Genomic DNA, 15417 nt, shown 5'->3' on the forward strand with positions numbered 1-15417 from the left:
CTCAATCCTCAACCAACACTTTTCATCAAAGTCTAATTCCTGTTTTGTGTTTTGTTTTGTCTTTTTTTTTTTTTTTTTTTTTTTTTTGTGTGTGTGTGTGTCTTGTTTGAGCCTCTCCCCAAAACCAAGTGCCAAGTCCAGTGGAAGACACACTGCTTGGGCCCAGCCTGAGATTCTGAAAATTGTTTTCTCTGGACGTTTTTCTCTTCGCTGGGCTTGTTTCCAACTGGCGTCTGGTGTCTCTGTCTTTCATGTCCTTAAACCAGAAAAGTGTCCTCCTGGGGGAACAGACCACACTCACCCCGGGTCCTGAAGAAGAAGGGGTGATAATTGCTCTCATTCTTAAGGGAAGGAAAAGGGACTATCTTCACAAAGTAGTCCGTCTCGAATTTCATATTCAGGAAAGGCTGCGACTCCATGCCCTGGAAAGGAACCAAGACGCTCATGACGTCTTAGGACTCACCCCCCTCCAGAGCGCCAGTATTCCCAAGACACCACCCGCCCCAACTCCCGGGTGGGGGCCAACTGTCCCCACAAAAATCAAAGCAAAATGGCCTATCTTCTAGACCCAGAACGTCTGTGTGTCCGTACGGGGCGGTGGTAGTCCCTGGGCAGACAAAGGAGGCCCACAGTGCCTCCTGCGCCTTGGGGAGGAAGCCGGGGCTTGTTCACACGGGTCCTCAAAGCACCCCCCCCACCCCACACAAAGCCACCATCCGGGGTGAGTAACCAGAGAAGCGTGTTTATCACTGAGGCTTGCAGTGGGGTGCCTGCCCCGCTCGCCCACCTTGGCAGGCGGGGTGGACTCCGCAGCCCCTCCTCCTCCAGTTTCACAGGCTTTCAATGGCCCATTCAGGTCCCCAGAACAATGGCACGTCTTTGGGGTGGCATTCCCCGAGCGTGACTTACGGTTCTTTTGAAGCTACTGTTGAGCTGCTTCGGGTCCTTGAGAATCAGCTGCTGGCACTGTCTTCCCTCCGACTTCAGCTCCTCCAGAATCACCCGGAATCCTTTTAAGAATTCGATGCCTGGGCCGGAGAGAGCACAGCGGTAGGGCATTTGCCTTGCATGCACACAGGTGATCCAGGACCAACAGTGGTTCGAATCCCAGCATCTCATATGGTGCCCCGAGCTTGCCAGGAACGATTTCTGAGCACATAAGCCAGGAGTAACCCCTGAGCGCCACCAGGTGTAGCCCAAAAACAAAACAAAACAAAAAAAGAATCCGATGCCTAAGCACAGCAGAATGCTTTCTTATAAGAGTGGACCTAAACACTCTTAAAACACAGGTTCCCCACCTTTTCCTTCTGGTTTCCAGTCCTCTCTACCTACACAACAGAGTTCAAGGAATTCCCATCAGGCCAAAATATCTAGGGAGGAAAAAGGGAGGGAGGAAGGGAGGGAGGCATATCCAGCATTCCTCAGCTACAGGAAGGGTGATGCGCCTTCTCCCACTATTATTAATTCATCTCTCCGCTAGCCAGTCATCTTACAAATGCCTGCTTCAATTCTAGATATTAAGCTGCAACTATCTGCCTGCTTGGGGCCACACATGGTGGTGCTCTGGGGCTATTCCTGGCTGTGTTTTGCTGGCAGTGCTGAGGGTCCATGTATGGCCCGGGATCCAACCCGCACTTCCCACATGCAAAGCACACAACTCAGCTGTTGAGCTCTCTCTCTGGCACAAGTTCTTGTATTTTTTTTTTTTTTTTTTTTTTTTTTTTTTTTTTTTGGTTTTTGGGCCACACCCGTTTGATGCTCAGGGGTTACTCCTGGCTATGTGCTCAGAAATCGCCCCTGGCTTGGGGGGACCATATGGGACGCCGGGGGATCGAACCGCGGTCCTTCCTTGGCTAGCGCTTGCAAGGCAGACACCTTACCTCCAGCGCCACCTACCCGGCCCCAAGTTCTTGTATTTTAACTCATGTCACAATTGATTATAAAGTCTGCGATGGGCTATATCACTTCTGGGTTATTAAAACACGTATTTCACTGATGAAAAAAACCTAACCTGGATGGGTGCATGCGTACCACATTTTCTCGTTAAGTTACAGTCCTTACACTTGTTGGCATGTTTCGTCGAACAATGTACAAAATTCCCCAACAAAGTGCGTGTCTGCGCCCAAAGGGTTCCTGGGCCTGAGATTAACTAGCTTAGGGAATGCCTACGAGGGTTACAAAGCGGTTCTTGCTCTAATCACGCCTGAAAGGCAGACACCCCAAAGCTGCCCAGTGTGTGTTCTTCATACAAGGCTCAGAGGCCCCGAGACGCCCACAGTGCTGCTGAAAGGCGCCGGCCCAGCCTCCTGCCACCTGAGCTTCCCCCATGCACGTCCGACTAGATGCTTTCAAAGGGATTAAGCTGAGACGGCCACAAGAGCCAGGACGAAGGCCCCGTCTCCCAGGGAGACTGGAGGGGTCCGACTGCAGCTGGAGAGCCCCAAAGCCGGCCTCAATTGGCCTGATATCGATTTCGCATTCTTGCTCAAACTAGACAAGAGACATTTGCAACCCGGCCCCTCCCAGGGCAAAAGTAATTACACAGGATGCAATTAGGCAGGTGGGAAAATTATTGATGGCAAAGGCCATGGAAAGCTCTTTTTTTTCTCTTTTCAAATAGGTTTTCCAATCCTGTAATTATTTGATGAAGAGCACATATTTCTGGTGGGCAGGGCTGAGCCGCCAACAATTAGAGCTTCACTTTTTGGGGGGGGGGGGTGGTCAGGTACTGATTTTCATGGTGCCCTTTGGTAGAAGTTCGGGGTGAGAGTCAGATGATGCAAACAGGGGTCAAGACTAAAAAAAAGATCTCAAAATGATTCTCCAGTAGTTGGCTAGCAGTGAGTCCTTTGATATCAAAAAGTTCAGGTAGGGGCCACCACGATAGCACAACGGTAGGGCGTTTGTATGCAGACGACCCAGGATGGACACAGGTTCAATCCCCAGCATCCCATATGGTCCCCCGAGCCTGCCAGGAGTAACCCCTGAGCACCACCAGTTGTAGCCCAAACCCCCCCCCCCAAGTTCAAATATAGATTTTGGAGCAGTCTTTTTTTTTTTTTTACCATTTGTACTGATTTAAATTATACAAAATCCCCTGAATTTCTATTTACTAAAAAGCTAGGCAATTCGTATTAAGACTGCAGAGTTCACAATTCCATAAAAATATCAACAGCTGGGGCTGGAGAGATAGCATGGAGGTAGGGTGTTTGCCCTGCATGCAGAAGGATGGTGGTTCGAATCCTGGCATCCCATACGGTCCCCCAGGGCCTGCTGGGAGCGATTTCTGTAGCCCCTGAGCGCTGCCGGATGTGACCATCCCAAAAAACAAACAAACAACAACAACAACAAAAATCAACAGCTAGGGTAGGAATTGGGAATTGGGCCAATCTAGTCCTTGTTTGTTTGTTTGTTTGTTTAAGGTCTGCCTGAGAAGCTGCTAGGGCAGAAACAACAACAAATGTTAATCTATAAATAAATTTACAGCAACATCTTTTAACAGTAGGGTTAATGCCAGGTTGTCAGACAGTCTGTCTTCCATCAAATTATTATTAACAAGGGGCCGGAAAGATAGCATGGAGGTAAGGCATTTGCCTTGCATGCAGGTCAGTGGTTCAAATCCCGGCATCCCATATGGTCCCCCATGCCTGCTCTGAGCATAGAGACAGGAGTAACCCCTGAGCACTGCCGGGTGTGACCCAAAAACAACAACAACAACAACAACAAAAATGATTATTAATGAGTGTCAGGCCCTGACAACTGGGGGGTGGGTAGGTAAATAGGCATCTTCCACTTTACCGCTGAGGGGACTAAATGAGCTGTCCAGTGTCATACAGGAAGGAGAGGGCAAAAGTGGAGATCCAAATCCAGAATTAACTTCCTTCTGGTTGGTGCTCTCGGGGCCAATGCTATTCTGGACCCCAAGAACTTTCACAGAAACTGACTGAAGGGCGGGGGAGCAACAGCACAGTGGGTAGGGCGTTTGCCTTGCATAGAGCAGATCCAGGACAAACAGTGGTTGGAATCCTGGCATCCCGTACGGTCCCCCATGCCTGCCAGAAGTAATTTCTGAGCGCAGAGCCAGGAGTAAAGCCTGAGTGCTGCAGGCTGTAGCCCCCCACCCCCAAATCTGAGTAGGAACCTGAGCAGTTATGCTGGCCAACATATCATGATCAGACTACATATGTAGGATCAGGCTGACTTTGGCCTCTCGTGTCCTACATTATCTTTGCTACCACCAGTTTCGATCTTCTTTCTTTTTCTTCCTAAAGAGGGAGCCAACAATTCACTGAGCCAATCTCCAAGTCAGTTAGCTTTTGATAAGGGGATCATTTTGCTTTTATCCACACAGAACGTTTTCATCTTTAAATGTTAAGATGATGATCTTTCTGGAAGACCCACTGGGTCGAGAGCGGCAATCCTGACACAGATAAGCAAGTGAGGCCCAGAGCTCTGCCCATCCTGTTTTCTTGGTCCCCACTGCGATCTGAATCTCCCAAAATGTGTATCCAGTTGAGATTTAGAAATCAAGACTTTAGTTGATACTTTTTATCCTAGTTTGATTTCTTTTTTTTAATTTCCTTTGGCCTGCCGTTGTTTGTTTTTGATTTTGAACCACACCTAGAGGTGTTCAGAAATCACTCTTGGTAGGCTCAGGGGACCATATGGGATGCAGAAATTGAACCTGGAACGTGCAAGGCAAATACCCTGCCGCTGTGCTATCACTTTGGCTCTGGCTGGCTGGCTCTCTCTCTCTCTCTCTCTCTCTCTCTCTCTCTCTCTCTCTCTCTCTCTCTCTCTCTCTCACACACACACACACACACACACACACACACACACACACACACACAAGCAAGTGTACACTTAGACACACCAAGAGGCACTTATCTGCACTTTACACTTGAGGAAGTGCAACTGACCAAAGTCTAAATGCTTCTTGTGAAAAGCGGGTCCTGAGTGCGAACTCAAGCCCATGTGAACCAAGGGGCCTCTCCACATTCCTCCCAACTAGTGCGGCCTCGAGCGGACAGACAGACAGATTCAGCCTTCACTTGCATATGGCCAGATAATGTGGGTTTGCGTTTTCCTGTTTGTTTTGAGTTTGGTTTTCCTCAGCCCACATGGTTCAAGCCAAAGTTCAATTTGCTGCCAACACTTAAAACATCGCCTCTATGTTTTCTCGTGGAAACTGTGGTTTTTCTAGACATTCCCAAAATATCTCAGTGCTGCATGCTGACAGTCTGTGCTGACTTGCCTTTCTGGGTCCAGTGGGACTGTTTGTCTGTCCCTGTCAAGAGCTAGAGGTGACATCCTAGCAAGAACTCCACCATGCTGCGACCAGAGGCCAAGGCCTCAATGTTACTTATCACTTGCGCTTTTCTCCTTTTTTTTTTTAATTTTATTTATTTTGGGGTCACATCCGGCAGTGCTCAGGGGTTCCTCCTGGCTCTACACTCAGAAATCGCTCGCGGCAGGATTGGGGGATCATATGGGATGCTGGAATTTGAACCACCGTCCTTCTGCATGCAAGGCAAAAGCCCTGCCTCCAATGCTATCTCTCTGGCCCCTTTAAATTTTATTTTTTGTTTTTGGGTCACACCCAGTGGTGCTCAGGGACCATATGGAGTGCCGGGAATCAAACACCCTCCATCCTAGGATGGCTGCGTGCAGGGCACATGCCCTCATGTTGTCCTATCTCTCTGGCCCTCATGCACATTTTTTCTTAACACAACTCCACCATGTTTTATTGATAAAAATACAGAATGCTGCGTGCATTGAGTATCATCCTTGAGCAGGGGCCGTGCTGCTCTTCTCTGTATCACTTCAATTACAGTACAGTGCTGCCGAAGCAACTGCATATACACTATTATATCTCAAATCCAGTTGCCTCTCTCAAGAACAGATAGGGAACATGGCCAAGTCATGGGATGCAGCATCAGACTGTGAATGCCCAGCCAATGCCTGTGGCCAATCAGCATGTCTGTGCCTATGGCTGCCAAAGGTGCGTCCACATTTGGGCCGGCCTAGCCACTGGGAGGCATTCACTTTGGGGACCTGGTCCTATCCAGCCAGGCCACATAGGTGGGTTCCCCTTTTGAGCACTTACCAAGAACCCCTGGGGACCAAAGAATGGTGACGGCCACTTGGTCGTGGCACGAGTACTGGCTGATGGTGATATTCTGGGCATCGGCAATCACATGCTTTCCCACCGGATTCAAGTAGGTGGTGCAGTCTAGAGTAGGGAGAAGAACAGTGAACATTTGATGTTTATTTCTTGTTCCAAGTTCATCTTCTCAAATTACACAGCGTGCATCTGGAGGTGACCAAATCCATTCCGTTTAAACACATCTGACATCAAAGGTGGACTGTTTAGAAAACTCTGAGACGCCGCAGTGGGGTCTATTTATCGCACCAGCACAGCACCCCCTTCCCGTGAAATTCCGGGACAGTGTTGGGAGGATCTTAGTGTCTGGAGCTTGAGTGTGTGTCTGGCTTGGACTTTTTTTTTCCCACCGCGATGACATCTTGCCTAAAACAATAATTATTTACAGGGATTCCGTTTTCAGCAGGAGGGACTGATCTGAAACCAAAAAGATGGCCAAATATTCAGGAAGGTGCTTACTACTTGTTTTTAGAAGCAACCTGGAGGGAAGAGGAAGCTGGGGAGCAGGAGTGATTATGAGAGTGTGACCTCCTGGGGAATGAGTCCCAGCTACATGGTCCAACAATCCCATTAGCACTTGGAAAAGGGAATGACTTAGTGGTATGCAAAGCGCCCTCAAGGCTGGCTCACATCTCTAAGGTAAACCTTTTGTTCCCAAGGATGTGACATCTTAGGACCCACAACACTCACCAAATCCACAGAGCCCCACATTGCTAAAAGTAAAATGAAAGGTAAACCACCAGCCCTTTGATATGCCTCAAGACATTACTTACTGCCACCTGTCAGTGCAGCCACAAACTTGTGGCCAGCTGGGCCACCTGGCACGGCTGAAGCCCACTTCAAAGTCTGTAAGATCCTAAACACACTGCCAGACGCTTCCAGCAGCTTCCTTGGCTGTGCCTTGTGCGAGGAGCTGCAGCCACTAGCCCTGGGAGACACCCATGCAGAATCCTTGCACAGGACACACCCTACCCATTGCCCTGGTTTTGTCACCAGTTCTTTTTCCCTGATGAATAAACTTGAAAACCCTCATCAGTGTCTGCCACAAGAGGTTTTCACTTTCCTCAAACATCCCTATCTGCCATGTTCGGATTAAAGGTGTTCTGCTTTGTAGGGACGTTTTCGGGCACTTCCTAAGACGCCCACTGGCCCCCCAGTTGACAGCTCTGCACATTTCCTTTCTTGGGGCTCACTGAGGGGTCAGAGCAAAACAACAGTGGCATTCAATGGCCTTGCACATGGCTGACCCAGAGCTGATCCACAGAACCCCGTATGATCCCTCAAGCACTGTCAGGAGTGATAGACAGGAGAAAGCCCCGAGCACTGCTAGGTGTGGCCCAAAAACAAACAAACAAACAAACAAAAATAAAATGGGGCCAGCGCAATAACACAACGGTAGGGCATTTGCCTTGTACATGGCCACCCTGGGACAGATCCGGGTTCGATTCCCAGCATCCCATATGGTTCCCTGAGCCTGCCAGGAGCGGTCTGAGTCAGAGCCAAGGGTAGCCCCAGAGTGCCGCTGCCTAGGACCCAAAAGCCAAAAACCAAAACAAAACAAAAGTCAAAGTCCATCATCTCCCACTACACAGACATAACTGATAGGAATATCTGGGGGTACATTTCCACACACAGAATAGTCTTTCTCTTCACATGTCTTGCTTGTAATGTGCAACATATGTAAGCAGATTAAAATATGCCCCTTACATGCAACTCTTTGTATCCCATTATCTTGTCTAAACCCTTTCAGCACACTTCACAAGAGCAACCTCTGGGGCTAGAAAGATCGCACAAAGGGTAGGGCATTTGCCTTGCATCAGGCCAATCCGGATTCAATCCCTGGCATCCCATATGCCAAATGGACCTCTGAGCAACACCAGGAGTAATTTCTGAGCATTATCGATTTTTCTGTTTTGTTTTTAGTTTTGTTTTGGGGCCACACCTAAGGTTACTCCTAGCTCTGCTCTCAGAAATTACTCTCAAACTCATGAGGATCATATGGGATGCTGGAATCAAACACAGGTAGGCTGCAAGCAAGGCAAATGCCCTACCTGCTGTGCAATTGACCCAAACCTCCAAAAAGAATTTTTTTTTTCTTTTGGTTTTTGGGCCACACCTGGCAGTGCTCAGGGGTTACACCTGGCTCTGTGCTCAGAAATCGCTCCTGGCAGGCTCAGGGGACTATATGGGATGCCAGGATTCAAACCACCTTGGTCCTGGGTTAGCTGCTTGCAAGGCAAACGCCCTACCACTATGCTATCTCTCCACCCCCAAAAAAATTTTATTTTAATTTTAAAAAGTAACACCTCGAAGCTGGCGAGGTGGCGCTAGAGGTAAGGTGTCTGCCTTGCAAGCGCTAGCCAAGGAAGGACCACAGTTCGATCCCCCGGTGTCCCATATGGTCGTCCCAAGCCAGGGGCAATTTCTGAGCGCTTAGCCAGGAATGACCCCTGAGCATCAAACAGGTGTGGCCTGAAAAACAAAAAACAAAAAAAGGTGACACCTGTGTGTTCTAGGTAGAAAATTTTCAGAATAGAAAAAAGACTGCAATGTCGGGGCCAGAGAGATAGTATGGAGGTAAGGCATTTGCCTTTCATGCAGAAGGATGGTGGTCCGAATCCCAGTGTCCCATGTGGTCCCCTGTGCCTGACAGGGGCAATTTCTGAGCCTAGAGCCAGGAGTAACCCCTGAGCGCTACCATGTGTGACCCAAAACAAAACAAAAAACCTGCATGCGTGCATATGTGTATGCCTTTAAACATCGGGTTTAACACTCTTGTTACACAAAAAAGAAGCTGTGGCCAGGAGTGTGAGTGCCTCGGGACACCACAGCTGCTGTCCTGCCCAGGGTCAGACACAGCACAAGTGTCTGATGGCTCCAAAGACAAACTGTTGTTTGTTCTAGGGGCCACAAAGGAGTGTTCTGGAGCTAGTCCCAGAGATACTTGGGGCATCATGCAGTGACGGGGCGGAATCCAAGCCTCCAGCATGCAAAAGCCTGTGCTTTACTCCACTGAGCTCTGTTCCAGGTCCCGAGGACAATGCCAAGGTTATTATCGGGCCAGAGGGGGTCAGCCTGCCAAGTTTTGACTTAGACCAGCATTTCTAATAGACGGAAGATAAGATGCCATTATGCCTATGAATTTCCAACATTTAATTGATTCAGGTCTCCAATGAAAGAGACGATGCCTTGGACTTTACCAGCTTTTAAAAAAAAATATGAACAAGAGCAAACAGTCTTTTTCCTTTGTTCGTGCCTAATGCCAAAATTAGCACTCTTGAGTTTCTGTAAATAGAATTATGCAAATACAAAGACTAAGAATTAAGAAAATGTATTACAATCTACTCAGGCATTACCCCCTCAGCGCCTGAAGAAAAACGAGAATTGTAATGTGAAAAGAAGCAAGGAAACCAGTGAGATTTGGCTTTGACTCCATCACATGACATTCTCTCACTCGCACCATCACATTCAATGACAGAATTTTTTTAGGCCACACACAGTGATGCCAGGGGTTAGTCCTGGCTCTGTGCTCAGAAATTGCTCCTGGCTTGGGCAAAAATATGGGACACTAGGGATTGAACCAAGGTCCGTCCTGGGTCAGTGACATGCAAGGCAAATGCCTTACCACTGTGCCACTGCTCCGGCCCCAAATTTTTATTTTTTTAGCCAGAGAAGTTCAGAGGCCAGAGAACAATGGGTTGGGCTCTTGCTTTGCACATGGCAGACCTAGGCTCAATCCCTAGCGCTCCACATAGTGTCCTAACCCCACCAGGAATAAGACCTGAGCACCCTCAACACACACATCCCAAAATAAGAGGTTCAGAAGCTCCCACACTATCCGGTTTACTGCCCTCTTTTCAGGGAAAACAAAAACAGGGCTGGAGCAACAGCACAGTGGTTAAGGCGTTTTTGCCTTGCACATGATGACCCAGGTTTAAACCCTGGCATCCCGTATAGTCTCCCAAGTCTGCTAGGAATAATTTCTGAGCAGAGCCAGAAGTAACCCCTGAGAGGCTTCGGATATGGCCAAAAAAAAAACAAACAAACAAAAAAACAAAAACAAAAAACCATAAAAAGCAAACAAACAAACAAAAACACTCAGTACCAATGCTTCTCCTGCCACCCAATCTACCTTCCTGTAGTGAACAAAGAGAAAGCAAACCCTCCAATCATACCCTATAATCCACGTGTGGTTTCAGAACCTTCTGTGGGGTATAAAGTTTTAAAACTCGGTAATTGGTTCTCAAATAGTTCAAACCCCAAAACTGGTCAACTGTGCAGTCACGAAAACTCACAGAAATGTGGAAGTGAAATCACTTTTCAATGGAAAGAAAGGAGTATGTTTTGTTCCCACAGCCTGGATCTGTTTATTAGCAACGCCCAAGTTTTGGATTCTGATTACAGAAGTATTAGGTCCAAATGACATTTTGCCAAAACGCAACTGAGCTTTTTAAGTCTCGGGAGTCAATGTGAAATGTGAATCAAATTCTAAGCAAATGGTGAAGAGTTATACAATAATGGTCGAGGGCGAGATCTCTGCACATGGGCAAATGAAGAGAATGAGATATTTATTAGGTTTTACAGGTAAAGATCCCCTTTCACAAGCCCCCATATTGAATTAGAGATGCAAATTCTTGTTTGCAGCTGACCGGAAAAATTCTGAACTCTTGAATGTAACACAAGATCTTCCAGGACCAAGAGCGTGTATTAAAAATTAACTTTCTAACTCAAAGAAAGATCACGGACACATGTCTCTACTTAGCTGAACCAAGTATCGTGGGTCTGCACATTTTCATGAGCATCCCAGCAGTTACTAGAAACATGCCCTCGCCACGAGCGTGGAATGTCTGAGCTTCGTATGAAAGTTCTCACCCATTAACTTGAAATACTCAAGTCCAAAAAACTGTGAATTTGATACTGGGAGGTTAGGGGGGCCGGAGAGATAGCACAGCGGCGTTTGCCTTGCAAGCAGCCAACCCAGGGCCTAAGGTGGTTGGTTCAAATCCCGGCATCCCATATGGTCCGCCATGCCTGCGAGGAGCTATTTCTGAGCAGACAGCCAGGAGTAACCCCTGAGCACTGCCGGGTGTGGCCCAAAAACCAAAAACCAAAAAAAAAAAAAAAAAAAAAAAAAAGAAACAAAGAAAAAGAAAAAAAAAAAAGACTGGGAGGTTAGAAACATGCCTTCGAATCCTGTTTCTTAGTGATCACTCTAAATTCTCAATCAGACCTAAACCCTTTTTTACAGATTCATAACCCTTTCTGGAAAATTTATCAAATGTCCAGAGTCAGGGTTATAAGTTAAGTTCACTCTTTTTTTTTTTTTTGGTTTTTGGTTTTTGGGCCACACCCTGTGACGCTCAGGGGTTACTCCTGGCTATGCGCTCAGAAGTTGCTCCTGGCTTCTTGGGGGACCATATGGGATGCCGGGGGATCGAACCGTGGTCCGTCCTAGGCTAGTGCAGGCAAGGCAGGCACCTTACCTCCAGCGCCACCGCCCGGCCCCAAGTTCACTCTTATGAATATTTTTTTCATGGGGCCGGGAAGGTGGCGGTAGAGGTAAGGTGTCTGCCTTGCAAGCGCTAGTCAAGGAAATATTGTGACCTCGGTTCGATCCCCCGGCATCCCACATGGTCCCCCCAAGCCAGGGGCGATTTCTGAGTGCATAGCCAGGAGTAACCCCTGAGCATCAAATGGGTGTGGCCCAAAAACCAAAAAAAAAAAAAAAAAAAAAAAGAATATTTTCTCTTATAATACTATGGCTCCAAAGGCTAAAATACTCCCAATTCTACATAATTTCCTTCTTACACATTCTTCGAAGGACTTTCTCTATTATATGCTTAATCAGAAAAAGCAACCGTGAAGCTGCCCCTAGGGGAAAAATTCTACTTCTTTCACAGAACTGGGCAAACAGGTGCTTATTCTCCCAACTCCAGTAAGAATCAAGTATAATATTACTAGATTTCCTTCCTTCCTTCGGCCACACAGTGATACTCACGGGTTACTCCTGGCTCTGCACTCAGAAATCACTCCTGGCTCGGGGGACCAAATGGGATGCCAGGGATGGAACCCAGGTCCGTCCTGGGAAAGCCGCGTGCAAGACAAATGCCCTACCGCTGAGCTATTGCTCTGGCGATATTAGATATTAATCAGATATTAATTTCTAAATGTTCATGCCACATTCACTATCATACTGCAGTTGAAAACTTAATTCAAGACTTAAAATTATGCTGAGAAAGAAATTAATCCATTTTCCTAGAGGAAGGAGGAGGCTGGGAGACAAAACTCACGGTTTGTCCAGATAGTGGATGGGTACTCAGCTGGAACACAAACCCACTGCAGAGACAGCTTCCTAGAGACTAGCCAGGGACCCAGATTCACCTGTCTACCATGTAAACTCCAGGCAAATATTTTTAATTTTTATGGGACTGGAGAGATCATATAATGGGTAGGCTGTTTGCCTGGCACCAAAGGGGAGCAATTCCTAAATGTAGAGCGAGGAGTTACTCCTGAGAACAGGTAGGGTACCTGACTGCCTTGCACGTGACCAACCTAGGTTTGATCCCCAGCATTTTATAAAAGCCCCCAATAAGAGTTAAGCAGAATCATGGGGCCAGATCAATAGCACAGCAGTAGGGCAGTTGCCTTGCATGCAACCAACACAGGACAGACCCCAGTTCAATTCCGAGCATCCCATATGGTCCCTGAGCCTGCCAGGAGCGAATTCTGAGAGCAGAGCCAGGAGTATCCCCTGAGCGCAGTTGGGTGAGACCCAAAAAATGAGAGAAAGAGAGGGTGGGGGGAGGAAGAGACAGAGACAGAGACACAGTGACAGAGACAGAGCGAGAGAATATCAAGCAAAATCAGACAGAGTCAGGAGTAAGCCCTGAGCATCACCAAGTGTGGCCCCAAAACAAAAGACACACACACACACACACACACACACACACACACACACACACACACACACACAGCGAGGCTTGAGGCTGAAGTGATAGCACAGAGAGAAGGTCTTTAGCCTTGCACACAAGCCAACCAGGGTTCAATTCCCGACACTCTATAAACACACCTGAGCATAGCCGGTTGTGGCCCAAATTCATCCCTCTCCCATCCTGGGAAAGGAAAAAAAACCATGGGGATGCCCACTGTGCCAGGGCCCATCATTTCCTCCTGCCCCATGCTTGTGAAGCTTTGCCCATCTGTCCCATCTCTGCATCTGCCCCTGAGGCTGACAAACCTCTCAGAGGACGGGGTCGCCATACACAGACAATCTCTCTGAACACTCCGGACGGGACCTGACCTGTCTGTACACCCAAATACTTGACTGGTTTCATGGAGACCCTGAGCAGGCCTAGAAATTCCCTCTGTCCCTGGCCCTGCTGTGCCCCTGACTAAACATGGACTGGACTGTGTGAGCTGTCGATCACAAAGGGCCTCCTTTTGATGGTCAGAGAGGTTACTTACTGTCATATCTGAAGGTGACGTTGTACAGCCCACTGTTTCTGCTGGCAGACCCCACGCCCTGTGGGAAAACAAGAAAGCATGATGAGGAGGGAAGCCAATTTGTTCTTCCAGTGTAGATCCCCATGGAGTCAAAAATGCACCTATGATGGGGCCAGAGAGGTGGTGCAAGCGGTAAGGCGTCTCTGCCTTGCACGAGCTAACCTAGGACGGACCACGGTTCGATCCCCCAGCGTCCCATATGGTCCCCCAAGCCAGGGGCAAGTTCTGAGCGCAGAGCCAGGAGTAACCCCTGAGCGTCACCGGGTGTGGCCCCAAAACAAACAAAAAAAATGCACATATGACCACAGAGACCCAGATCATGCCAGTCACTAAGCAATGTCCACCCCTGCTCTCCCCAAATTGGTCTCCACCTCCAGCAACCATACCTGCGCCCCTCTCTCCCCACTGGAAATTCTTTATTTTTTTTGTTTGTTTTTTTGTTTTGTTTTGTTTTGGGGCCACACCCGGTGATGCTCAGGGGTTACTCCTGGCTGTCTGCTCAGAAATAGCTCCTGGCAGGCACGGGGGGGACCATATAGGACACCGGGATTCAAACCAACCACCTTTGGTCCTGGATCGGCTGCTTGCAAGGCAAACACCACTGTGCTATCTCTCCGGGCCCCTTTTTTTTTTTAAACTTTATTGATTGATTGAATGGTTTCTGGGCCACACTCAGCAGTGCTCAGCACTCAGAAATCGCCCCTGGCAGGCTGGGGGGGCCATATGTTGGGATGCCGGGAATCAAACCTGGTCCCTCCCAGGTCAGCCACATGCAAGGCAAACACCGCACCGCAGTGATATCTCTACGGCCCCCACTGGAGATTCCAAACTTCCAGACCGTGGGGGCCAGGAGCACTGACTCCGCCTAAGACCAAAGAAGTCGGTTGTTCTATTTGGGGGCTAAAGAATAATTCATTAAGAGTAAAATTGGGAGCGAGATCACATGCTTGCCAGATGGAGCCCTTCCAGTTGGGTCTGCTCGGAGCCCTGATTGGTTATAAAACTCGCCACCAGACGGAGTCGTCCAAAAGCACTTTGGGCAGCCACAGATAGGCAGTTCCTCGAGTCTACGGAAATGCATTTCTCCTTCCAAGCCCCAGAAGGAGTGTGGGAATAAGCCATTACTTTTAATGAGAATAATTTCTCGCTGCATCCATACCTAGATACTTAGGGTGGGTCATAAAAAAAGAGAGACTTTAAAAGCTCTCACTCCGACTCCTGGTGAGGTGTCTGGCTGGGAGCCATCTGCTCTCTTACTTCCCACTTTCCCGTCCACCACCATCCAAAGAGGGAGCCCCAGAATCCTCCACTGACCCTCCTTTCTTGAGTCCCCCCCCCCCACTTATCTATTCTGGGAAAGAGCTGCCTGGAGTTGAACTGTTTCTGTAATAATCTGCAAATGTGGGGTCGGAGAGATAGCGCAGTGGTAGGGCATTTGCCTTGCATGCAGCCCACCCAGGAGAGACCCAGTTCGGTTCCCAGCATCCCATTTCTGAATACAGAGCTAGGAGAATCCACCTGTGACTAATGCCAGGTTGGACAAAATGGGGAGAGCCCCAAGGCATCCCTGCCCCTACCGAATAAATGCCCAGTATCCCACATGGCCCCCCAGCCTGCCAGTGGTGATTTCTGAGAGCAGAGCCAGGAGTAATCCCTGAGCACCACTGGATGTGGCCCAAAACCCAACCAACCAATCCATCCATAGTTTTAAAAAATAATAATCTGTAAATGTGCGAGTCAATAGTAATTGC

At 48.3% G+C, this 15417-nt stretch overlaps 1 protein-coding gene and 1 non-coding gene across 2 annotated transcripts in view; both read right to left on the bottom strand.

Moving 5' to 3' along the window:
* IL17RD (interleukin 17 receptor D) overlaps window positions 1-15417 on the bottom strand; it is an 86007-nt gene that overhangs the window by 17183 nt on the left and 53407 nt on the right. The window contains exons 2-5 of the mRNA XM_049776226.1: window positions 13628-13685; window positions 6107-6232; window positions 910-1028; window positions 302-422 (exon numbers count right to left, since the gene is read on the bottom strand). Coding sequence (XP_049632183.1) covers window positions 302-422; window positions 910-1028; window positions 6107-6232; window positions 13628-13685 — 424 coding nt within the window. The remainder of the gene's footprint in view (window positions 1-301; window positions 423-909; window positions 1029-6106; window positions 6233-13627; window positions 13686-15417) is intronic.
* On the bottom strand, window positions 5752-5854 carry LOC126014534 (U6 spliceosomal RNA). Its single transcript, XR_007497579.1, has one exon. It is a non-coding gene; the product is annotated as a U6 spliceosomal RNA (small nuclear RNA).

The sequence above is a fragment of the Suncus etruscus genome, chromosome 7 (genome assembly GCF_024139225.1).
Source record: "Suncus etruscus isolate mSunEtr1 chromosome 7, mSunEtr1.pri.cur, whole genome shotgun sequence".
Taxonomy (NCBI): Eukaryota; Metazoa; Chordata; class Mammalia; order Eulipotyphla; family Soricidae; genus Suncus; species Suncus etruscus.